We start from the raw sequence: 27,054 nt of genomic DNA, 5'->3' as shown, positions 1-27,054 counted from the left end.
AGCTACAGGTTATACATATTTTTACATCCTTATGTGTGTGTATGAGACAGAAGATAAACATTCTGTGCAAAAAGTGAAAAACAAGATGTGTAGATGTGGAAGCTTGAGGTCAAATTTGTGTAAATCCTTCCTGTTGCTCCATCATGGGTGTCATATTTTACTGAATTGCTTCTGTGGTGTCTTAAAAGTGTTGGTAGTTCATTGTACTTTATATATGCCATTCCTATCCTTAATGTAAATTGCATCTTATCCAAAGATATGGAAAGTTGTCATCTCTGGGCTGAGGATAGGCTTTATGCAACTTTTCTTGGGTGGTCCACTAGAAAAAGACATCATGGGACACAATGATATTGTCCACTAAAAACCAGCACTGTCAAAATGACACATTAACCTCCTAATTTTGCTGTTAACATATGAAGATATATTAATGGCATATGGATTTTTCATTATCTTCATAATCCTGTCTATTAAAGGGACAGCTTAGTATCTTCAAAGGAAGAAGTAGATTTCTGTAATGCTTAATCGTAAGGGCAAAATAAATTGCTATACTCCTCAAATTAACTAAATAAGCGAAATATGCATTAGGAATAAGGAGAAAAAAAGATGTCCAAGAATTATCCCATAAGACCAGATGGATAAGCACAAGTGTAAATCTCAGATAAACTTATGCTAAGAAAATATCTCATTTGCAAACAGGCACCGAGCTGGATGGTTGTGGAGCTACTGAGAAGAGATATGCTTGATCCCCAAATTTAAATAATGACTTGTAGTTGACAGCAGCTTTGATTGCTCCTTGGAGCTACCCAAGCGAAAGAGAAACTGATGCAGTTGTCAGCCTGATCACTGACTGTCTGGACTCATCATGTTCTGACAAGTGTATCAGGTACAGATGTTTGTAAAATTTCCTTAATAGGAGAGTCAGACAGGTCTGTCTTACCCATCAGCTGCCTCACATGTAGAGAGGCCACCATCATCATTGCTTCTTGATTTCCTCCCATCCTTCAAGAGAGAAGCCTGATGATATATGCTCCACAAGCCCTACAAAGGTTGTAGCCTCAGAGTTTTTTTCTTGCATTCATTATTTGTATGTGTATACAGATAGGTTCATATCTTGTCTGGATTATTTTCTACCCAAAGAGGAGCAGTAGTTTTAGCTGTTCTGCTCCACTCTGCCCCATTTTACATGCTCCCCAGGTTGTCTAAACAGCAGCAGCAGCAGCAGCCAAGATTCTCATATTGCCTCAATGTGCATAAAGATCACTCAAGATCTTTCAGCTTTTTATCTCCTTGTGGATTTCTTTTTTCCATTGCCAGCAGAGGCGGACACTCTTTCCCAGATCTCTCCCAGCAGCATTCCCAAGGGCTGGGTGTGAGGAAGTGGCTCAAGCAGTAAGCCTGCTCCGCTGCAGTAGGTGGCTTCAGCTGTAGATTGTCCTTCCCTGTGAACCAGAGATCTGCAGCCAGAGATGTAACCACTGGTGGCTAGGCATAGAACCACAGAATCATTCAGGTTGGAGAAGACCTCTAAGATCAACAGATCATCAGACAGAAAGCACAAATTTATATTCATTGATGGAAAGGAGGGGCACTGGATATGGTAACATTTGTGCCTGACCTCACTGTGAAAAGAGGAGTTTACCATAGAGGACTGATTCCTAGGAGTTGTGCCTATTCCAGATATTAACACAAAAGTATTTTCTTTCCTTAATTTAAAGTAATTCATTTAATTCAGACCAATTATGAAAAGAGTTCATTTGGAACTTCAGTAACTTCAGTTTAGGGGCATCCAAAATGAAGCAATGATCTGATTTCAGAAGGTGTAGTTTTTCAGTGTTCTAAAAACATGTTTAAGGTACCTTCAGTTATGGCACCTTATTACATCTGAAAATTAAAAGTAGTTGTTGCAATACTGTTTTTACCCTTATGCTTAAGAGCACAGTAACTCTAATTTGCCTTAATATCAGTTACTTAAAATTCTTTCAGGTGCAAATTTGTTGGCTTGGTAAGCTGGCTCAGACAGAGACATTGCCAGCATTCCAATGCACTGCTGCTATTCAGGGTGCTAAAACCTTTTCTGGTTTTTAGCAAAGTTTGATCTAGATGTTTCTGTGGATCTTGTGTGGGTGTGGAAGAGAATGGAGCAGCTGAGGAGGTGCAAACCCTGGTTATTGGTGATCATTCCTTTTAGCCTTTGGCACTGATTTGCAAAGGTAAAAACATCAATTCTTACTTCTCTGTTAAGAAACATTATGAGATTTGACAGAATGGATGAAGGTGACTAATCATTTATCCCTTTGCCAAGTAGCTAGTGAGTTGATATAACAGAGCCAAACTCCTAAGTCCAGTATACTGTTCACCATATTCTTTCTCAGAGATGTTTTCAGGACAGGAAATATCATTATCACAGATCCAGCATCTACCCAACTTCTGCCCATATTAGTAAAATAGGTCTTCAGTATCAAGATGGCCACGTGTGAAACTGTTCTTCTCAGTGCCAGTTTAAAAAACAATGGTGATGTAAATGCTGCTTTCAGATCAGGTATTGACCGTTTGTATAAGCAACAAATAAATGTTTCAGAAAAACATCACAGAGTCCTAGAAGGTGCTGAGTCGGATCAGACCTATCCAGATCATTTAGTCCAGCTCCTGGCCCTGTGCAGCATACCCCAAAAAACACACCTGTTTCTCAGTTTTTCCTGGAAATGACACAGATTTTGTCCAGTTTTCTGAGCTGTGTCTGTAAATGAATCTTAAATTCGGTAATTTGGAGAGGATAGGAAGTATACGGTCATATTTTATTTCCATTTAATATAGTGCATATCCTTTGGAAAATGCCATCGCATGCTACATGCACAGATATAGGCACAGTGCAGTGAGGCACAGGATCCAAGCTCCTAAGCTATGTTATTCTAGAAGGGGAAATTTTAGTTATTGATATCATGGGCACAGAGGGCAAGTTAGCTGCTAAGTGTTTCAACTTAGTTGTAAATTGTTTTATTATCCTGTTGTCTATGTGATACTTCAACAGTGATCATTGCTGCAAATTGATAGTATTCCTGTGTCCTGGGTTTACAACTGAAACAGAAGAAGCAGAAGAGAGTGTATGTTGAGGAGTGGTTAAAGGAAGGAACTTGGACTTGTTCTTCCTGAAATATTTACTGCCTTTCACAGATTTTTTATGGGCTCCAGGAGAGATTTGAATGAGGTGTTAGGTTGAAAACTGAACTGAGAGGCTGTTCCTTATGTAGGGGAAGATAGTGTATAGGAATTAACTGTTTGACAGCTGGACTTTGACTTTTGATGTATTTTTTTTACGGGAGAGTGCAAATCCCCCTGCTCCTTTTTCAGCTGCTCCAAACACAGGGGGTAGAGTGCAGAGGGTTGCTCCTCGCTGTTCCATTCCTATGCTTGGAGCAGGGGGATGAGGACTCTTCGGAGTTCTCTTCCTGCCTCTGGGCATCCCAGGGAGCCAGGGCCTAGGGAGCTGTGCCATGATGGGCTACTGTCATGGGCCCATGGTGGGTGACTGCCCTGGGGACGTGGCAGGGATGAGGGTGTGTAAGTGGGACCCGGGAGTGTGTGTGTGAGCCATGATGCCTCCTGGAGCTGCTCTCCCTGGGGTGGAGGTTGTGTTCCAGTCCTTACTCAGGGCTTGGGTTACAGGCACTAACTGGCCTATAAAAAGCAATTATAACATAGCAAGCATTTGCCCCTAGCTACCCTTGTGGGCTTGCAGAGAGAACTCAGCAAATAAATCACTACTCTTCAACATCAGCTTGTACCCACCTCATGAACCCATTCCTGAGCTTGGCACCAGGAAAGAAAGAAAACAGCATTCAAGCAAAGACTAGAGTTTTGTGTTGTGGTTTTATTTTTACTCTAAGACTTCAGTTATTTTTACCTACCAAACAACATCACTACCCCTCTAACTCCCCGCGTGCTGGCACGGGGGCTCTGCCGTGCCGTGTCTGACAGCTTGCTAATAATGCAGCGTGGTGCGAGCACGTCCTGTGCCAGCAGCGATTACTGCGAGCAGGCGGCAGCGCGATGACAGCCTGGAGAAGCGGAGAGCGCAGGCTGAGAGGTGACATCGGAGGGAATTTCCCAATTATTTCTGCTTCGTTAGGCTTCGGGTGACAGGAAGGTCGCGCAGCAAGCGCACTCCCGCCCAGGAGGTGCAGGTCACCTCTTTCAGGCTTCTCAAAATGGTCCCTTTATAATTAGAGGATGTAATTTAGTTTTATTATATTTTTTTTTAAGATAATAAACTATTGACAGCTGAGGTTGCAGGCTGAATTTAGCCGTAATCACAACCACAGATGCTTGTGTTTTCACACAAGTAACTGTACTCATTAAGTCTTCCTGTATAAACAGCTAAAACTCAGGGCTAAATTGCCAAAAAGAAATCAAGACTTCTGAATACCAGCATACTGCTGCCCAGGGTGTCTACTAAATATATGGACTGGGCAAGGGGGGAGAAAGGAGAGCGAAGATTGATGAGGACAGCTTTTGTGGTGTTGATGCTGGCACTGAAGGATGGGATTAATCACAGAACATCCTGAATTGCAAAGGACTCACAAAGGATTGTCAAGTCCAACTTCTGGCCCTGCACAGGACACCCCAAGAGTCACACCGTGTGCCTGAGAGCATTGTCCAAAACTTATTGAACTCTGTCAGGCTGTGACCACTGCCCTGGGGAGCCTGTTCAGAGCCCAAGCACCCTCTGGGTGAAAAACCTTTTCCTGAACATATCCGACCCAAACCTCCCCTGACACAACTCCAGCCCATTCTCTTGGGTCCTGTCACTGGTCACCAGACAGAAGAGATCAGTGCCTGCATTTTGCTTCCCTGGTGAGGAGGTCTGCCACAAGGTCTCCCCTCAGTCTCCTCTTGTTTAATTAGTGTAATTTTTTTCAGAATTAGGCTTCTGTGCTAAGCCAGGCATGCAGGCTGATCTGTAGGTACTGGAGAGAGAGGCAGCCCAGACTGCCCAGCAGGCCCTTCTGTGTTTTATAGCAGAAATCTGGATTACAGGCTTAGGCAAGACACCCAGATTTACTTAGCCAAAACCAGTCAAGATGGCTTTCGTTCTCTGAGTGTTTGGAATCATATCAACTGCAGTATTAATACTGTTCCTGTGACAGAATGGTGCTGCCGTGATGTAGGTCTCATGAAATTACTGAGTATGATTTTTTTCACCCTTAGATGTTTTATTGCAGAGCTATCAAACAACTCCACTTAAGGTTGTATATTCTGGTGGCTTCATTCCTGTGGAAAGGGCAGTGTGGAGCAAGAAATGACACAGTACTCTCTTTCAGACCCTTGTCCAATGCCAACCCTCTGCTTCCTCCTTAAGGACAGGAGGACAGAGAAAAAGTGAGTTGTTGGTGCTCAGAAGCTCCTGTCATGGTGGCTGAGTATTGAGAAAAGCAAGAAAATAGATATATCTGCTTGCAGCCCTGAGCACACACTCAATCAAGGGCTTGTTGGAGTCTAACGTGGCTTCTTTGTCCTTCAAGATTGGACCTGTTTGTCAGGGGATAACAGTACTACAGAAACCAAACATTATTAGCCAAGAAGCTGCTTCTGTGAGGAGACTTTTCAGTTGGTGACATGCCTCAGAGTTATACAGAATCACAGAATCATAGAATGCCCTGAGTTGGAATGGACGCACAAGGGTCACCAAAATCTAGCTCCTGGCCCTGCACAGAACACCCCGAATAATCACACCATGTGCCTGAGAGCATTGTCCAATACATCACTGTATAAAGCAAGGAGAGACTGAGTGGTTTTCTTGTGGGTTTTTTTTTTTCCATTAAAAAATACAAGTTTGATTTTTTGGGGGGTCAAAAATCAACATTTAAAATACTTCTTTGTTCTTTTTGAGAAGTAATCTAAATGTCTTTACTAAGTTTCCATTCCTCTGGAATGGACAGCCCACTGAGACAGCTTCCTCTGAGCAGTGGGTTTTGTCTCTTTGAGATTCTGTGAGAACTTGGATTGCACCAAGGCATGAAGAGAGGCTGTTAGACAGCACAGTGGGATCCTCAAATCCAAACGCCTAGTTTTAGAGAAAAAATATTGAAATTAAAAACACTGTAATGAAAAGGTGTGAGTAGGTTTTGGTTGGGATTTTTTAACAACAAAAAAAACCCTTCACAACTGCAGTAAAGTGAGAAAAGCACTTCCTTTGATGCTCAATTTTGTCAAAACCACTTGGGAAAGAGTCTCTCACTAGTGCTGGGCTGTGTAGGAAGGTATGAATTAGCATGATTCCAGGTAAGGTCTGGAAAACAGCCATATAAGACAAAAATTAAATTAAAATCACTAAAAGTAGGAACCAAAATTGTTCTTTAAAGGATTTGTCCCCATCACTGTGTTGCAGGAGCATGTATGAAACATAATATTTTCTTTCTATCCTTCAAACTGGGAGAAAAGCACTCTGGATGTGGGCATGGAGTACTAAATGAGAAGTCCTGCGGGTGCTATGGCTAGGAGCCAGATGTACCCAAAGCCATAGATGCTTGTGTGTAGGAAGCCGAGTTGAATATGCAACTGATGAGCTCTCTGGATCGCATGCAGACACCTAAATTCAAGTGTCCTAGTCTGAAGATGACTCTCATCTGATGTTTCATGTTTAAGTAATTACTAATTTTCAAAATAGATCTGCTGCCTGTAAGAGAAATTTCTATTTGTGTTCCCCTCTTCTTCCCCAAGAAGAAAACCTGAAACAACTCCTTCCAGACATTTGAGTACTTCCAGAAACCTGTTCAATATGTGTGTCAGTTCTGTTCAGCATTTTCCATGTTTATGCCCTTTGTATTTCCAACATGTCATGCCCTTTGTTTATGCTGGTATTGCATGCCCCACTCGGACATTTGAGAAGATAGAAGATGATTGGAAATGGGGGATCTGTGTGTCTAGTTGGTGTCTGTGCTGCTGTAATATTTGTAGCCAGTGCTTCAGTCTTTGCTTGCTTGTGCATTTCTATGTGTTTGACCTTGAGGAAATCAGTAAGTCCCTCTGTGCCTCTGTTCCCAGTGTTTCCTATGGAAACATTGCTCCCTGTCAGCATTGGCAGCCCATTTTTTTATTAAATCTCCTTTTGGTTTTTTCTTTTTTCATGTTAAGGAATTTCTTGTTGTTTCCTGTGAGATTGTGCTAGTATTATTCAGGGATAAAAATTAAGTGATGTGTATCCATTATCACTTTGATGGGTTCAGCAGCCTCTTGGCAAACTTGGTTTCAGGGAAAGAGCAATTTGGTTTTCTGTGACTTGAAGTTTAACCTGTGGAGAGTGCATATGGGAGATGGGGGTGGTTTTCTGGGATTGTTTTCCTCCCTTTGTCCAGTTGTGTACTGTGCAGGGCGCACTTTCTCCCAGGATGAGTTGACAAATACTCTGTCTAAAGCAATGTTGATGTATATCCAAACCTCTCTCTGAGCGAGGCCAAGCGCTTTGGCAGTTTCTTTTTGCAGAGGGGTTCTCCAGAGCTGACAGCTGAGGCGCTGCTGAATGGGCCAGCGCAGGGCTGGTGCTGATTAATGATGCAAACACAGCCCCGAGGAGCAGAGCCTGAGCAAACAGGGGTGATGTCAGCCCTAGCAACAGATGGCAGAGCCCCTTTTCCCGGGCTCCACAGGCTGCTCCAGCACTCGGGGCTGGTGAATAAGGAACAATGAGGGTAGCACAGGGTTAACCACCACTTCTATCAGCGTTTTTGTGCTGCCTTCGCTCTTTCACAGCAAAATGTCAGCGGGTGAATTGATTATTTTTTTGTTTTGTTTTGCTGTCCAGACGCAAGAGAAAAGTGGCCACAAGCAACTTTTAGCTCTTGGGGCTGCCTGCTAAAAAGGGCACAATAAACATCCTTCCCGCAAATGTGGAAGAAGCAATTGAAGGTGGAGCTATTTTACAGAGGCTTCTGATGCTGTTGCAAATTGTTATGGGTCAGTTGCTATTTCTAACACTAACCTCAGCTGCTCGGGGTGGCTGGAAATGCCCGTGTTAATTACCATCAGGGTGAGGTCTTTTCTGTAGACACAAGTTGTATTGCTTTAACTACACTGGTATCATTAAAGCGGTACAAATACCCCGAAGTGAATGCAGTTGCAGCGGTATAAATGAGCTTGTTTATCTCATAATCTATGCTAGTATAAAGCACCTTTATACCCATATAATTGCACTCACTGGAGGTTGTGCCAGTGTAAATGTTTTGGTACAAAAATCAATAACTGGCATACTTGGAGGCTGTCTGGGGTCTGGCAGGCTTGAAGTGCTGTGCTGCAGCAGCTTTCATACTGAATGCTCAGCTATTTTTGTTTTTAATCTATCATTCTTGTCTTGACCTAGAAATAAAAATTTAATGGAAAGTTGAATTTATGGCAGCAGCAGAAATAGGGGTCGCAGGTGCTATCTTCCCTCCTTGAACTCCAGTGGCTGGGGGATGAAGGAACCATCTGAGCCATGACACAGAGAGGTCCCTTCCTTCACAGAGACAGGCAGAGGCCAGCCAGCAGACCCTCCCAGAGAAATATCAGTGATGGGAAAGAGAGTGATATAACCCAAAATAGGAGTTGGAGAGCTGCTTCGCATCTTTCTGGGGCTGCTCTTTCTTGGGCTGATAGCCCCAAATCCAGTAGGACCTGCAGGGGTGAGAGACAATCCTGTTTTGCCTCCCTCATCTGCCTCATGGGGATTTTTTCTTAGGCTGTGACTCCCCCTCCCAAACTGTAGAGATCTGCACCATCTGTAAACTGCCTTTATAGTGACTGGAGAGATACCTCTAAACTACATTTTATCTCCTCCTAGCTTGAATATCTAAAAAAAAAAACCAAACATATAAATCACACTTAAGAGGTGCCTGCTTCTCGGCTTTGACTGTACAAGGATGTTTGTTAACCCAGGTGGGATGCAGGTACAATGAGTCTTGCCTGTCCTGGTCAAGCAGGGTCCTGTTCAGTTCCAAGGCACCTGTGCTGGCCCATGGCTTTGAGAGAGGTTTTAGAGGTGTGGCCGCAGAAATATTACTTACTCCTGGAAAAATCCATGTGCTAAAAATGTGTTTACTCTCACTTCTTTGTCCTCCTTCCTTTAACTGACAAAGCAAAACTAGTTTGGGGCATTGGGTGTCTTAGTGAACTTCTCATTAACTGTTTGCTCATTTCACTTTTTAATGAACTCCTGTTCATTATTTTGCGACTTTGCACTGTGGCAATCATTTCTGTCTGCTCTTCAATCATTTCTGCCTGCTCATGCAAGCATTTCTTCTGGAAGAGAAAAGGCCGTTGTAGCTCTCTGCACTCCTGGTTATGGAACACCATCACCACTCTTTGAAGCAGCCACCAGGATTGCCCAGGTCCTCAGCAGTTCACTCAGCTCTGTCTGTGGCTGTTACCAGACATCATGGCCCTTTTGATAATAGTGAGGTTTACTTCCTGGGATTAGATCTCATGGCTGTCCTGACTGATGTAGTCCCATCCAACAGTCCCAGCTACCAACACAGTCTCCAGTCCCTGTTCCCAACTCCTGCGTGTCTCCATGATTCCCCACACCGTGGCTCTTAGCTCTCTTATCAGTAGATACAGGCTGTTAAGCTACCTGATAATGATTTAAGATTTTAAAACACCTTAAATGTTTTAAAAACCTAATTCATTTACCTTTTACTTCTGAGTGTTTCAATTTCACCAGCCACCACCTACAGTATTTACAACTTGATCCTTTTGGTTTCTACAGTACCAGTTTTTAGATTTAGGGCTGTGCTATTGCTGTAAAAACAATACTGCAAGTAAAAAGAATGATTTGGGTGAGTGAGGAGGCCTAATTGATTCATCAAGGGTTATACAGCACAAACACTTGAAAGCATCCTCACAGGATCCTGCTGTGAAATGCCACTCAGCCTCCTTCCACAAGGAGCCCAAGGAGCAAATGCTCTGCATATTTTAAGGAGGTACTGAGTCTTAGCCTTAAAACCCCCAAAACTAGTAGTTTTTCCTTGCATAGAGACTCCATGTCAAGTATTTTTGCATTATTTTTACCTACATTTACCCATTTTTTATCTCAAGGACTCTCAAAATTGCTCAGATTCTTAAAACATGAACCTGAGAGACTGAAGTGCTTTAGATGTGCTTCTGCTATGCACAGCACCAGTCTTCAACACATAGTTTTACTTTTATAGCTGATTCCTTATCTGTAAAATGGGAGAAGTCTTTTTCAACCTGAGAAGGGGCTAACCTCATACCTCACACAAGCTTTTGGTGCTGAATTCATTGACAGTTGTAGACTACAATGTAATCTTTGTGTGCTAGATGTTGTTAAAGAACATGATTTTAAGGTTCTTAGATTTGCCTGGAGTTTATTTTTTTAAAACTATTTTAAGTGCATGTTCAAACTATCAAGTCACTGAGGAATGAAGCTTTATTTCCAACTTGTTAAAACATACTGAAAACTATGAAAAACAGGTAACTCAGTGTTGTTTTGAGTCCCATGTTTGAGGCAGTTTTATTCCCTTCAGTACTGAATTAAAAAAAATGTAACTGATCTGTAAATCAACCCTTTGATGCAGTGAAACTGCCAGAAACCAAAACTGATCTGGCTCAAATGATAGACACTTACTCTGGCTGACAACTTATACATTTAATTGGAAGCTACAGCTTTTGAAATGAATTGGACAGGGTGAAATCATCACAGTCTCAGATGTAGACAATGACAGAAGCCAGTATGTTCAGTTCTCTTCACTGAGGCTTGCAACACAGAAAAAGCTGCTGATCTTACTAGATTGCAATTGAAGATATTTGCCCTTCACTGAATAATGAGCTTGCAATCACATTTTGCTGAAACAGGCTCTTTGTACAAATGAAACTTAAATCAGAAGGAAGTTAAATCTCATTTCTTACTCTTCGATCAAAACCTTCATGCTTGAGTGCCTTGTAGAGAGGAACATTAGGCTCACATTTCTGTAATCTTATTTGTTATTCAAGATTTGCTCCTGATAGCTTAAACTACTGGGAAAAAAAAAAAAAAAGAAAAAAGAAAAAAAAAATCAAACCACACCCATACAGCCTTAAAAATGGAAAATTGATTCATTTTCACCACTTTGGAAAGCCTTTCATTATAACGGGAGAGCAAAGCAAGTAGAAAAGAACTGCATGCATCCAAAGTCACCAAATCGTTTCACTTGTTCCCAGGGCTCGGACAACAATGCCACTATGAAAATAGCACTGAGGAGGAAGAGCATGCTGGGTAATGAGATGCAAATGAGCACACCAAGCATCCCACTCTGCCTTGGAGCCTTTGTATCCAGTAGCGCAATAACAACCAGCTTTTGAGTCATGATAGGTTAGCACAGAATAGGTTTCACAAGGGGTGTGTGTATTATCCTCATGGTTTTCCTCAGCTTGTGGTCAGCAGGGTAGTTAAACATGGCATCCATTTCAGTGAGAAGTTGCCTAGATTAAAACTAGCTGAAATAAGAGTGTCAGAATTAATTGTAACAAACTCAGTGTGAGATCTTGTGAAGGGAGAAGGCCATTTTATGTTATTTTATTTAACTTGATCTTGGTTTTGAACTTGAACTTGTTTTTTTATTACTCTCTCATACTCTGCACCCCAAGGCATAGATATTCAAGTGCTGTGGCGAAGATTACTCTTGTGGGAAATTGTGTCTCTTGGGTTCTTCTTGACTTAAAAGGAACTGAACAGATCTTGTTTTAAACAGGTCTTCCAAAACATTTAGGGCTTAACAGAACTTTGCGTTGCAATTTGGCATGTTTCTGCTTCTGTAAGGCATTGCTGACTGTCTTTGTCCCATCCTGGATCTCTTTAAGGCCATCATCTGTCCTTTTCTTAACATGGTATTGTAGGTGATGTGCTGGAACCTTGTTGCCCTCCTCCTGTTACCAAATCACAGATCTCCTGCTGACAGGTCAGTGCTGGGACCTTAGCAGTGTACCCAGATGTAATCAGCCTGTTCCCCAGACATCTCCTTGGTTAGCAGCATGGACCATTCCTTTAAACCTGACTGTTGTTTCTTTGAGTGCTTTCACGCATACACATTTCCATTCCTGCTTCATCCATATCCATCATATTTCTGTAAGGGACCTGTGCAAGAGGGAGGCATCTAAGGAGACTTGGATTTACTCCAAGGACTGAGCTGTTTCACAAGGCTGGAGCACTGGGCTGGCTTCACAGAGAAAAGCAGCTACTGTTCCTGTTCTAGTTTTGCTGTGCATTTTTGCTGTTTGCTATGTGCTGATCCACCGAAGTCAGGGTCACACCTAACACTGTATTTTAGCCTTTGATAACAGTTTATAAATCTGTGCTCAGAGAAGCAAAAAAAGGAAAAATTTTAGAAAATGCTTAGTGCTGTTATTTCTGAACTTCATGATATTGTTAGTTAATAATATCTTACAAGAAGTATTTTTTTTTCCTTTTAGGTCACAAGGCACTTTAGAAAGAAACATACCCATTAGCCCATTTTTATGGGAGGGAAAGCTGAAGCACGGAGATATAAAATGTCCCATGTAAGGTTACAGACCAAAACAGAGGGTGAGCTGGAAATCTAACAGAGGTGTCTCAGTATGCTTTCTCAGGCAGGAAACCTTGGGAAAGGTGGCAGATCTTGACAGTGGTGAGTGTGAGTTGCATGTCATGAAAGAGGGCCGTATATCTTTTCTGTGAGGCTTCTTTCCACTGCTCTGTGTTCTGCCTCCAAATCAGCAAGATCACCTCACCAATGAATCATTTTCTTTTTAGAGATGAAGATGAGATTGACTTGACCTGGGGAACCTGCAGGTAGTGCAGGGCACCACTCTCACCATTGTGCTTTACTGACCTGGAGACAATTGATGGTCATGAGGGATTTGCACCTTTTCTTTTTTTTTTTAACACATTTGGGGAAAAAGCTGGTGTTGTTTTTCTGTTGGTGAGGACAGTGCTTGGTTGAGGGAAAAATGCAAAATCACTTCTCTTTAAAAGGTAATAGGGGAGTGTGGACTTGGGGGGGAAGCTGACAGCTGTGCCCTGCACACCCTCTGCACCTCCTCCACTATTGAGAAGGGAAAACACCAGGACTGCATCAGGCTGTGACCTATGCATACATTATACAAAAGCACTCATTGGAGACTTTTTTATTATTCTTTTTTTCCTTTCTTTTGTTACAATATGCTAGAAAAAGAGATTGAACAAGAAGTCATGATGTATCCAAGGTGCAGAATATTTACGTAGCCTCTTTCCACTGAAAGTGACACCACCACCACCACCCTTGCTGCAGATATTATATGCCTTCATTCCTGCAAACAGTGAAGTTAATTAGCATAAACTATATCCAGAGTCTAGTTAGGCTTAGTTGTTGCTTTTGCAGAATTATGAGGCCTTTGTGCACAAAAAATTAAAGAAAATTGTTTAATGATGATGTTTGCCAGTTACTAAGGTAGCCACCAGTTAGATATATTTATAGCTATTTTTGCCTCTAAGAATTATATGCTAATTATAGCCCAAATAGAATTCTGTAATTTCTCCCTGAAAATGGAAGTGATGCAGGGAGATGTTAAAATCTGTGCTGAGGCATTGTATTAGCAATTAGGTTTTTAGGTGGCACTGCGCTTCTGAAGGGAAGAAAGCAAAAGAAGATACAAGTGCTATTTCTATTCTTACATATTTGTTTGAGCCTAAATAAAGCATTTGAACTTGAAAACCTTCTTATCCTGCAAAGCATAAACTTATCTGTGGAGTGTTTTAGAAGAGCTAAGCCCCTGTGGGACAGTCCCTCAAGGGCATTTGCTCAGTTGTTCAGAGCATCACAGCCCCAAGAGATGACTCAGGCGACAATGACAGCGTGGAGAAATTGCTCATCAGTTGTGCTGCAGGGGCCAGTGCAGCTTGGGCACATTGAATATTATATAAATATTGCAGCTATGGACTGCAGACTGTGTTTGCAATGTTAAGGGTAGGTCCTGAGGGATCATTTTAGCGGGCAGGCATTTTGAGTTGCACTTTGAGTTTCATCCCACCTGAGTTCAAGAAGCACATCTCTGTGAAAGGCCTGAAAGCCATTTGCAGTCCAAAGTGACCAAAGTCAGGTGGTGACTGTGGTTTGATATAGCAACCTTTGCAAACCTTATCCTGCTGTCCACAGCGAGTTTGGATTTGGCTTCTTCCTGGCCAAACACAACTCACTGCCATCACTCTTATATAAAGGAAGAATAATGATAATTTCTGCTCCAGAAATGTGAAAGAATTGGCACCTTAAATACAACTCCTGTAGCAAGTAAATACTGAGGGGGATTATAAAATTTGAGATTTAAGCCATGCAGCTGGGAGATAATAAATAAAATGTCAGCAGCAAAGAGCAGGAAGACAGGGTGAAGAAATAAGCCTTGCAGTCACAGAACTATTTGTCTGACCCCTGTCAACCACAAGGCTTTCAAAAGTATTTTGAAGGACAGTATAATTAAAAACATGAAAATAAATAGGAAACGGGATAAAAGTGCTCATGGGTTTACCAGAAGTAAATTGTATGAGCCTATCTTGATGTCATGGATAAGATAAATGATGTTCTAAGAAATACTTTGTATGTCATCTACGTGGACTTCAGTAATGCATTTGATACGGTTGCACTGCAGAATTTATGAGGCACGAGGACGTGGAGATTAATTGTTGAATTGATATTGCGTATGGTCCTGGCTGAGGAGGAAATAAAAATTATGAGTCTTGCATAAAGAATTTGCATGCTGAAGGGCATACGTTAACAGATTATCTCAAGTATTGGCTAGACAAATGATCTTACTTGGTGGTTTCTTCAGTGATGCTGGCTTCAAAAGAGGGAGCTTGCTCTCATCCAGGGTTGGAAGCATCATCCACACCAGAGGGTTTGGGGAAAAGAGGAAAAAAAAAAACAGGGGGGAAAAAAAAAACAAACCCAAATAAAGGATCTCTAGGAGTTTGAAGAGTAGAAATTCACTAATGGAGTAAACTAAACAGTGTATTTGAGGACTAATACGACATTGCTGCTCCCTGCTAGATGCAACAACAGGAATCCGTAGTTAGGCTGCTTTAGTGTGGATGTGTAGACTTTATCTGGAGCACAGTGTTCTCCATCAGGCTTGGGAAGGATGTAGGTTGGAACTGCAATGCAGGAAAGGTAACAGCAGATTTATTAGGTGAGAAAGAGCCAATACAGCTTGTCTTGTTTAGTTGACCAAAATGAAGGTGCACATTATTCATAAATGCAGTCTGGAAACCAGGTATTCAGCAATCATAAGTACAAATAACCTTCCCAGGAGGAATACTCAGAAGAGAAAACCTGGCCACTCTACAAGTGGAGAAGAATATTTAGAAAAGTAGTGGCTTTGCCTGCAGTTCCTTGGGACTGCACTGGCTGAGTTTTAAAGAATGAAAGGGAGTCCCTCTTAAGTCCCCTGTTTTACAGGCAGAACAGACTGGCACACCATATTGTCACTTTAAACATATTCTAGGAACAAAAAAAAAGCCAGAATCTGCCTTTAAAGGAAAGCATAATCCAAAATCTTCATTGAAGTGAATGTTTGCTGTGCATTTTGTTCAGAGTTTTGATATTTTCAGCAATAAGCTGACGGAACTCTTAACGAGAGACAGAAGGGACAACGAAAGAAGAACAAAAAGGTTTTGCTTCAGCTTCTCCTTTGGTCTTTTTTTTAGGCATAACCATGCATTAGAAAATGTAACTGTTTTTAAAAAGCAATCATTTTTTATACCTAGCTTGTTTCAAAAAGGTCGTTCCACTTTCACTGTCACCTCAGGAAAAACAATAAAGCAGCAGTCCTCCACGTAATTGCACAGGCTCGCCTGGTGGGTTCTCTTTCTTGTTCAATGAAGTATCATTCATTTAGATCAGAATACAGTCTTTCTAAATTAGAGGTTTACATGTGTAATTATATAAAATGATATGTTTGTTTACATCTTCAAGTAAAATGTACATCGTTTTCTATCAATTATCTTTGAAATTCAATTTTGCTTTGTCGATCCCTAATTTATTGCAGGAGATGAATGTGCTGTTAGAGTGTTTACAATGCCTCTCGCTGCCTGTGGATAATAGAATTACCCTGGTTATTGCTATTCATTTCGACATTTCTATGGTCAGGAATGTGCAATAGTTTTACGTTCCTGAATATATGGTGAAAATCCTGATGCTATTTATTGTGGCTGCCCTTTTTTTTTTTTTTTAATCCATCTAAAGACTTAAATTTACTTTCAAAGAGTAGTGGGACAGCTGACAACTGATGGCTGTATTTCTCAGCAGCTGCCTACTCTCTCCTGTGTTCATAAATGCGTGGAGAAGCTGTTTCATACCTTTGTGTGTAATGTTAATAAATATTGTAGATTTCTAGTAAACCCATAAATTCCCATATGACTTTCTGCCAATTCAGCCCTGGGGCTTCGGTGAATGAGCGGTGCGTATAACCAGTCACTGAATTTATGGAACATTTTTGTATAAATAGTGTTTGTTTTACTTATTCCTTTTGTCTGTTTAACTGGTTGGGTTAAAAGGGCTGTATTTCTGGCAAACAATCCCAAGGCATTATTTTTCCAAGCAGAGCTTTGAAGGGTAACTCTATAGAATGTTTCCTTTGATATCTTCTTGTGGTTTTCTTTCTGTATACTTCTTCTTTACAGTATTTGAGGAAGGCAGACTGGGAAGTGCATCCACTTTGGACTGTGACAGAATAGGAGCAGTGTTACAGGATGCTCAGAGCATCTCACAGGGCACAAGAAATCTGTTGAGAAAGGCGTCTGATTTTATATTCTTGTTTCCATTTCAGAATTTTTCTCTTTGAAAATGAGAATCAGTATCTGAAAGAGGAGAAAGTGTCCCTCATCACCTAGGGACCAGAAATCGTTCAGATTAGACTTCAGCTAATCCATCCAGACCATCCCTGTGTGTGTGTCGTGGGACATACATGGCCCTGTGCTGCCTGGAAGTCCCAGGCAAAGATCCTGACTCCACTGTGAGAGGCAAGGGTGTAAAGCATGCACTGCTATGACTTGGAGCTGGGCAGTATGTTCTGAGCTTGTGTTTAAAGCCTGCATAATAACCTGAAGTCCCCTATTACACTTCCAATCCATCCATCCCCTACTTGTACTTTCTTACTAATATGTTTTTTATGAATATGCAGAGCAAGAAAAAAAATTAACGGACAGTAAAACATGCAGTAAGTGTATCTTATTAATCTTTTGCCAGGGAAAGGGGTGATGTTGCTTTCTCTCTCAGCTTCCTAGCTCTGTGTAGACATTCTGCCTTCATCTTAAAACAGAGAAATGTATTTGGTTTCTTTTACCTGCCTGCTTATTACCTGTCCTACACTTTTTTCATATTTCATCTAAACAAAGTTTGAGAATGAAAAATCAATAAAGGAGTTCTTCAGAATTCCATTTTTTAAAAAAAAATGTTCCTTGTAGTATAAAATTTGCAGCACTTCCAGGGATAGCAGTAAAATATGCTGTTTCTCCATACCAGATTCTGTTATCTTTTAAGCAGTACTTCAGGAAACAGCTCAGGTAAGGTTATCCATCCACTGGTTGAATGAAAATAATTTAATTTCATAAGGAGAAGGCTATTGAACTCTCCTTGGCTTCAGAGCCATATTAGGGAAATTCAATCTCTGTCTGAATATAGCCTATAGCAAAGTAATTTTTGGTCCCTGAGCGCCACAGTACTGAAAAATATGTGAATTTCTTCTAAGTCAAGGGTCAGTTTAGTTACTATCACACCTACAGCTGGGCTGTTCTGGATGTGTACAGAATAAGCATCAGAAGGAGCAAACCCAGAGGAGTGCCTCCCTCTGTGTAATACTGTTCAAACTCTCCAGTGCTTCAAGATTTCCTCTGTCATAGCCTTTGCACTTAACAGCCCTTTGTGAATTTTTCTTCTGTGGCTAAGTCCAAAGAAGAAATGTGGATTAATTAATTCCAACAAATAATGCATATATATATGGAAAGAATGAAACCTTAGAGCTAAATATACCTCTGTAAATATGTGCGTTTTGGGATAACTTTTAATATTCAACTTTTGGGGTAAATGCAAAATGTCACACACATGCATATACATAGTCTAATATTTGACTGTACATACAGTATATGTATTTGCATAGCACTGCCTGTCTACTTCAGCACACACAGGCACACAGAGGTTTTATTTCTATGAGCACCTTTCTGTGAAACGAGAGCTAACTGAAGGTAGAACAAAGATTAAATCCTTCACTTTGATCAAATTCTAAAAACAAAAACAAACTTCTAAAATTATAAAGCATTAGTCATGTTGTTGAATTTGTAACTATTGCTGATATTGTGTCATGTTCAATGATACAGACACGTCTGCATTCATCCTCACATGTGCCTGGCATTACTCCTGTGACATCAGACCTATCACCAAGCTACTGTTTGCTGATTAGTTATATTTCTCCATTTGCACTGTACTAACTGCAGGCTTTACTAATTGCAGTTGCAAAGTATCTCAGGTGGGTTTTGGTCTTTCACTGAACTTTGCTCTTCTTTAGCACATCTCAATGTGCTTAAAGCAGTATCCCAAGCATCAGAGGTGAGTGTTCGAATGTCTCGATCACATAGCTGAGCCCTTAGAACTGGTGGTTTGTAAGATTGGCTGAAGATTGTATAGGCTGATGTATTGGCTAAACTGTCAGGATTTCTTTGCATTGGTCCTGCTCTTGCTTCTGTGTCACTAAGGCTGCATATAAGCACTGAGGCAAGTCTGCTTTTTTACCCACCCTACACCTCTGGTTTCCCCATCCACATTATAAAGTGATGAGATGAAGAACATTGCTATTTCTTCTCCATCTACATGCTGAATTTCCTTTTACACAGGACTGATTTGGGACACACTGTAAAGTGTCTTATCCAGTGAGGTTTTGGTAGGATGTTCCCCTGTCAGTGTCAGCTGAGACTTGTGACTGTGTCCTGCAGTATTACAGGACATGTAGAGTGAGCATGTTCACCTTCCAGCATTTCCAAACTCTGTAACAGGAGTTAGAACAATAATTATTCATTTGTTAAGATGGGAAAAATACTCCAACAGCAAGTGTGGAAGGTATCATAGGAAAAGAAGATGTATAAGACCTCCAGGGTGTTATATAGCAAGTTATCTCAAAGGTGAAATATTTGGTCAAACAGTGTTTTGGAATTTCCCAAAACAACTCATTTATGTGGTCTGAGGAACAGATGTGCCAGGATGAAGAGAGAGAAGTTTTAACTCACAAAATCAAAGAAAAGTATGAAATTTTGTGAAGAGAATGACATAACCTTGTTTGTTCATGGATGGTGTTACTGTTAATAACTTCTGTAGTGAATACAATTTTCCTCTTCACTTCTGTGGATGTTCTTAAAGATCACAGTTATAAATACCTCCTGCCCTTAGCAGGACCATGATGTTTCCCTGCAAATTTGAGAGAAGCTCTTTGAGAGGTGTGCAACAACTTCTGAAGCTTGTTAGTGGTTTTGACTATTTTTTTATAAATGTGTGCTGTATTTCCCGGCTGGCTTTGGAGGGTTGTCCATATGGCGGTGTCCATAAGGACTACAGCACATATTGAAGATAGGAAAAAAAGGAAGGGTCATCTTTTATCATTGTCCCCTTGTGACTTTCTCATAGGCAGGAGCACAGCCTAACATAATTTCCTGGGGTTTATTTTTCTCTGAGAGTTATTTTCTTTAGATAATGCTTTTACACCATAACAGAGTATGACAATTTAATGCAGGTAGATAAGAGCTAACGCTGGGATATGGTCTCTTGTGCAAAGTCAAATTTTTCTCAGTTGCCCCAGTGTCTGAAAAATAAAGTTCTACATCCTGCTAAATATTGCTATTGTTATGTATCTGTGGCATGGAGTAGTGAACACAAGAGGAAGGAACACAGTAAGGTTTTCATAAAACCCAGGAAATTAATTTCTTTGAGACTGGACTGGTAAAGCTGTGGGTAGTCTTAGACATAACTGGCATATTTATTTTTTTCAGCTTTGATGATGACTCTTCATAATTTCTTAAAATACAGTTTTGTAACCTGAAAGAACCAGATTCATATCCATACCAGTACATTACAATAATTCAATAAATATTAATATCAAGTAACTGAGATCTGATTTTATGTGTAGTTATAGTTTGAGTAGTAGTGTTGGACAGTGTGATCTGTCCCTGACATCAGGAATGTATGTGACAGTGAGCAGCCAGGGTGAGGCCATCATGGGTGCCCGGTGGGACAGAGAACAGGAGAGGAAACTAAAATCCTTGTAACTGCACACGCATAGGAACAGTAATTTCTACACATTAATTTAACAGTCTGATGGAACTGCCCAGAATGGGCGTTGTATGCTGCCTTTAAAGCAAAAACAAGCAGTTGTGATGGTTCATAATCAACATACTTCACAAGCAGGTCTGCAGAACTGATGGTGATGGTCTGCTACCTGCCCCCTTCAGGATCAGCTGTTAAATCTGAGTGAGAAATCATCAAAGATCTGCTACATTTAAAACACAGGCAGTTCTGTTGTAGAGACTTGTTATGTATTCATATATCTCTTTTGAAAGAAAATTCAGGTCTGAAGGCACTCTAACAATTATTGCAGTCAAAAGGCTCTACATTCAACAAAGGGAAATAAAAAAATTCCTTTGTGATAACAGTAGTTTTGTGAGGAGGAGCAGTAATAGTAGCAGTAGTAGTTTTCGTTCTACCGCTGTAAGACGAGTACTATTCATTCTGAGAGTTCATGATATTCAGTTTCAAGTGTTAGCTCTTGGTCTTCAAAAGGAATGTGAATTTCTCTGCCTGAAGAAGATGGTGAGGACAAGGACCTTCTATTATTTACAGCTAGAGATCTCTTTTTAAAGAATAAAGTAGGTAGAGTTCACAATGGCACATTAGGAGTGAAGGAAGTGGAAGATAATATAAAAATTATCATATTCCATACTGTGATTAGGTTGTGCTCAATAAATATCCTTAGTGACCATGCAGATGATGAATAGGGATATTTCAAATTTTAAATCTTTATCAATTTATTGGGGCTGAACGTCTTTCATAATTAGGAATTACTTGCCTGTGTCTTTCAGTTCTTTTTAGACATGGGGGGATCTTGTGTGAATGACACAAATTTATCATCTGTGCTGTCATTTCTGTTTAAACTCATGCAGTGAGTAGATAGATGTCTCCCATATGGTGTAACAGTTTTGAACACTTACAACTGCTTGATGCAGGCAATACCAGTTTGTTTTTTCAGCTTTTTGCCAGCACCAGCTTCTTCCATGTAATTGTAATGATCCACCCTTAATTTCTGTGACCTCCCCTTGGGTGTCATTTCTGTGGTCTGATGTATCTTGTAACGAATCAGAAATCCTGGAAGCAGAGTGCATTTCCCTTTGTTTATTTCATCCTATTACTTCAAGTAATTTTTCTCCCCTTCTCAGCAAAATAGGTAAATGGATTCCTCCAAGGAGAAGGTGTTAGCATACAAGGAGCTGTAGCGGTAGAAGCCTTCTGGGACTTGAAGTCTTATGTAGATGTTGCCGATGGGGTTTTTTAAGAATGCAGCGTCATCATGGATTTAGATGTGTTTAGATGCTTGGCTGGCCTGATTAATTCAACAAGTAGAATAGTTAATCCAGGAAGAATTTATTTTCTTGTTTCCCTTGGTAATATTAAAGATCACAAATTCTTGAGAACAAATTGGCCCACTGGCATTGTCTCCAAAATCAGCTTTATATCTAGGAAAAGTTGATGTATCAAAAAACAAGAACATAATACATTTTCCTATCCAAAGAAATGTTTTGTATGAGGGAAGACTCAAATCTGCCGTTTAAATCTCTAGTAAGAACAAAATAAAAAAACTAAGCTATGTTCCTAGAAGGTATGCATCACTTTTCTTAAGGGAACTTTGGAAGTGTTTCCTTTTCTTTCTGTGGTATAAATCTAACAGTTTAATCATTCGTGGAAGTACATTGCCTTAAAAAAAGATACCTTGATCATCCTCATGTAAAAAGGTACTTTATTTTAAAAACTCAGTCTGAGCATGGAACAAATGGAAGAAATTGTAGAACAAAACCTTTAATACATTAGAATTATTATATATGGAAATCATTATGGATACAAGTAGTTATTACAGAAATAACCTTCTTTGTCAAGTATTCTTGGTGTGGAAGTAATCAGCATCCTATCCCATTAATTGTTTGAGAACTATGAAATCTTTAATGAGGTTTTTTACAGAAGAATTTCAGTCATATGCAAATGATTCATTGAAACTCTTAATCATACGACAAATAGTGATTCTTTAGTGAGTTTTTTTCATTCACTGTAATAAATGTAGCATGTTAACTGTAGACACACAGTTAACTGTTTCTCAGCTACTTTTCTCACAGCATTTTTTTTAAAGATTCATTGCTGGTCAGAAAGTGATAATGGTTGGACTGAGAAATAAAATGCTTGACAGATGTCAAGAGATCTGTGTCTGATATAGCTTCAAATAGATTTTTTTCCCTTGGAGAGTTTTAAAAATTAATTTGTATTCAGATTGATAAAGATACTTATTTTTCAATGGCTATTGACAATCAAATATCATCTTTTTTTCACAGGTTTGATTACCACAACATCAAGAAAATTGGATCGGGAACAGCAAGCAGAACATTTTTTAGAGGTAAGTTAAAGTGGAAAATGCATGTTAAGATGTTAGCTGATTTTTGTAGACTAAAATCACTTTTTATTGTTCCAGGAGAGTGGTATTCTCCTTTCTCTTCATTTATAAGAGACTCACACAAAGCTGGGAATTGCCTGATTATACAAAAGAAATAAAACATTTTGCAATTCACAAGTGCAGGAAAAAAATTGAACAAAAATTGAACACTTGTTTTCCACCTCTTATCTTCTTCAGTTAAGTCTTTTATTGTAGCTCTTAAATTTTGTTTGTGACAGAAATTTAGAATATCCAGAGCAAAATATTTTTTTAAAAATATGTGGAATGACCCCAGCCATGCCAAAACTTTTAGTCTCTCAGGTTAAACTGGTTTAAATTTTGCATCTTGGAACTAATGTGCAACCTGATAATTTGGATGAAAGCAAACTTTGAACTTTTTCACATTCACTGCAATGTTTGGTTTTTTTGGGGGTTTTTTTAGCTTTTGCTTATTGGGACTGTTAACAACAATTTTCAGGATGTTATTTGCTTTCTAAAATTGCTTTCTAAAAAAAGAGTATCTAAACCATTCCCTTGGCCCTTGTGATGAATGTTTCTCTTTATAAGGAGTTCACATGTGTTGGGTGTGGAGTGATGTACTTGTAAACTACTGGTTTTGCCACACGTGTTTTCTTTCACACTACTGTACACCATGTTGTGGTTTTTCTTCGTTTGGGTAAAAGTTCCTTGACTCTATTCTTTTGTCTATTTGTGAAGTGAGGAATTCTTGATTCCTGTTGGTACAAGTAAAAAGAACCATATTGTCCCACGTAATCAATCACTCCTACTAGGAAATGCTCTTCAAATCCATACAAGCTAAAAAACATCTGGACACAACAGTTCCCAGTGTAATCACTGTCTGACAGCAAAATGTAGTAAAAATATATATTAACATACTCATTAAGTTTTTTATTTGCCAGAAATACCAAATTATTTTGGTTAGTGCAGAACACAGGAGAGAAGGGTTGATTATTACTATACAACTAGGGTTGGGGTTTTGTCTTGATAATTCACTGTAGATTCTTACACATTCCATGTCATAAATAAAAGGAGGGAAATACAATGATTTTTCCCTTTTTAGGATTTAAGTTGTAAAGTTAGTAAAATAATAATGTATTCCTATAACTTCAAGCTTTCCAGTTTATACTGTCAGAGAAAATCACAAAAGGAATGAAAGAGGCATTGATTTTGAAGTATGTCTGTTGATGAGAATCTTGGGTTTGTAAGTCACCTTTGCTCTGCAGAGAAGTACCAGGTAATCCTGGTGGACAACAGGTTAGCACAAACACAGGAGGTGCCACCTGAATATGAGGAAAAAACTTCTTCTCTGTGAGGGTGACAGAGCACTAGAACAGGTTGGACAGAGAGGTTGTGGAGTCTCCCCCTCTGGAGATGCTCAAAACCTGCCTGGATGTGGTCCTGCACAGCCAGCTGTAGATGAACGTGCTTTAGCAGGGGTGGGACTAGATGAGCTCCGCAGGTCCCTTCCAACATCAATCATTCTGTGATTCCGTGTTTGCCTCTGTGATCTCAGCAAAACTTACAGAAATTTTGCTTTAGTCATCAATATAAATTAATCTGTTCTTTCCCCTGAATTGTATTTTGCTTGAAAAAATAACAACCTGCAAGATTTTGGGGGCTGGAGATGCAGTGGAGGGAAATTTGTGTCTTACACTGCTCCAAGGCTTGTGGATGGGGAATGAATTGGAGGGCAGGCTACAGAGAGGAGAAACACAGGAGCAGGATGTCCTGCAGAAGTGTGGATATGACCACATTGTAAAGCCCAACTGGAAACAGTGGGTGTGAAAGGGAATTGGACTCTGGTGGAGACACAGCCCTGGTGGTCCAATTGCCCCTTTGAGCTGCTGCTGAAGCATTGCCCGTCGCTGCCTCCCGGGAGGCGCGTTCCGCTGCACATCCGCACACAGGCTGGGATCCAGAGCCAGGCTGGCCAAGCTGTGCTTGTTCTTGTGGCAAACTGAGAAACGTTTTCTGAAATGCCTGTCTGTCTGTGTGTAATTAACCCCCTGGGGAGGCCTTAATTGCCTGGACAGCCGTGGTTTCCCAGTAGTACAGTGTTTCTCTTCCGGCTTCATTTCATATCCTTCTTCCAGGAGTCTGTCTGGTGTAAAGGAGTGCAAATTTGGCTCCCCTTGAGAAGCTGTGATCAGTACTTCACCTAGCATCCCTTCCTCCCCTTTGCCCAGTGTCTGTGTGAGCCACTGACAGACCTTTCCTAGATACAACTTTTTAATTATTTTTAATAATCCTGTCTTTGACAAAGATGCTATACCCTGTAAGTACCTGCCAGTATTTATTTAGCAAATTTCATTGTTAACAGTATTTCCACCTCTTTCACCAAAGCTCTTAGGAAAATGAAGTGGTACAAGATAGCAGATGTTTGTCACTGTGATTGTGTGTAGTGCCAATGCTTGTCTCCAGACCACCACTTGTGATGGCATAGAGTTGTTATTCTGGAGTTGTCTGTCCCTGTCTGTACCAGAGGAAACATGAATTATAAGGAAGGACTGGATATGTATTTTTAAAGCTTCCATGCTTAGGAAAGATGAATCTAAGTGACTTTTCTTCTAAGCTGAATGAGAATTCTGTTGCAAAGTAAGTACTGTGGCCAAGGGCAGATGTGCATTTCTTCTTCATTCCTCCTTTAATTGTCTTTAGATGTATGGACCTGTGTCTACATGGATTTTTTAAATGGTACCTCAGGCTGCTGTCACAGGACTTACACTTACCATGTAATGTATGTATGTTCCAAAGGGAGTGCAGAAACATGTCTAGACCCTGAGCCAAAAGGTGCATGAAGAAGTCAGAAATCGACTCCCCTTTATAATCATTGGGATTTTCTGTTTGCTTCAGTGATATTTTTTGGATATTGTTTGTTTCTTTGTTTTGGCATTTTGGAACGAGGGGGTAAAAAATAATTGCTTCTCCCAGGTTTTTCATTGATTGTGGCATTGTCAATACTTTTTTTTTTTAAGCTCCCAAGTTGAGGGCTTAATTTTTTTCTGACACATTTATAATGCCTTGCAGTGCTGTAACTTGTATTCAGTGCTTGTTATCAGGTAGAATTTTACTGCTAAGGTTTAAATTGGATGTCACTGGATTTTATACAGGATGGTCTCTTGCTTTAGTGAATTCTTATTAATGGACTGGTTCTGCCTGAAATGGAAGGAAAATGACCACTTGATTACATTACTTTCTCACATGAAGCAAGACAAAAGCATTGTTCTAATTCACAGACTTTCTCAAATATTTCGTCGTTAGGATGAAGTATTTAAATAACAGTCTGAAGGAGGAAAGGTAATCCTGAGAGCTACCTGCTTGCTTTGCAAGTGAATGAGAATAGTGATGTGTTTCCAAGTGAGGTGCAAGTTTCAGATGGTTTGGCTTTATTCTGCTTCAATAATTGAAGACATCATCCTCTTCTTTCCTTCTTTTACTTCCTCCTTCTTCAGGACGTGTGTTGTCTTCTAATAATTTCTATGTTAACACTTCACATTCTCTTCTCGTATTTACTAATGCTAATTTACTAAAAAGAAGCTAGAAGTGGAGAATGTTAGTGGAGTTTGAGCTATGGAAAAAAAACCCTCACAAAAATAGTCTATCAGTTTTTTTCTGCCCTCAGTTTTTGCAGATACCTCCTAATGCTGGTTGACAGTTTAACAAACTCTGGTGATTTTGCTGTGATTTTATTGAAACAGCTGCAGGAGTAGTGGAGGTCCTATAATAAGCATAAAAATTAAACCATTTCATGCAGGATCTGCACCCTTGTGTGGTGTCAGCTGATTCTGAGATTTCCTGAACATGAATAGTTCCTGATCTGCTTTCCAGTGTACATGGGCAACTTGATGGGAGAGGATTGTTGAATCCAGGCTACAGTTCATTAACTTGCACATTCAGCCCAGAAATGGATCTGAACATGTTTTCTTGCCCTGAGCAGTTTCTAAACACTCTGCTGCAGAGCCTTTGTTATTCATGCTTCCAACACAGAAAACCTCTGCAAAATGCACCCACCACTGAGCAGTTCAGCTTGTTGGGAATTGCTGTGTCAAGACCTGTGTTTAGCAAAAGAATGAGCCAGAAGAGTTACAGGCTTCAGTGTGCAATTCTAGCAACAGTCTTTGAAACTTCATGATTGAAGGGGTGAATTGTCTGTAGTGAGAAATGACCTCTCCATCCTCTTGATAATGATATATAATAAGTTGGTGCTTTTAAAGTGCTGAGGCTGTTTAGTCTCTCCCTGATGAGCACATGTGGTGTGGGCTCTTCAGACATTTAGCCAGTTTTGAAAATTATATCCAAAACACTAAAATGGTTATTTAAATTTACCACTGC

The 27,054-nt window shown here is 40.2% G+C and overlaps 1 protein-coding gene across 10 annotated transcripts in view; it reads left to right on the top strand.

The window, feature by feature from the left end:
- FAT3 (FAT atypical cadherin 3) overlaps positions 1-27,054 on the top strand; it is a 398,570-nt gene that overhangs the window by 241,992 nt on the left and 129,524 nt on the right. For all 10 annotated transcript variants that reach the window (XR_010356488.1, XM_064409542.1, XM_064409543.1 and 7 more), the window contains exon 4: positions 22,604-22,665. Coding sequence is in view for 9 of the 10 variants with exons in the window: in XM_064409542.1 (XP_064265612.1) it covers positions 22,604-22,665 (62 nt within the window). In the remaining variant the exon portion in view is untranslated. The remainder of the gene's footprint in view (positions 1-22,603; positions 22,666-27,054) is intronic.

The sequence above is a fragment of the Passer domesticus genome, chromosome 2, assembly GCF_036417665.1.
Source record: "Passer domesticus isolate bPasDom1 chromosome 2, bPasDom1.hap1, whole genome shotgun sequence".
Lineage (NCBI taxonomy): Eukaryota > Metazoa > Chordata > Aves > Passeriformes > Passeridae > Passer > Passer domesticus.
Note: the sequence above shows the minus strand (reverse complement) of the source record. Positions and strands in the feature narration are given on the sequence as shown.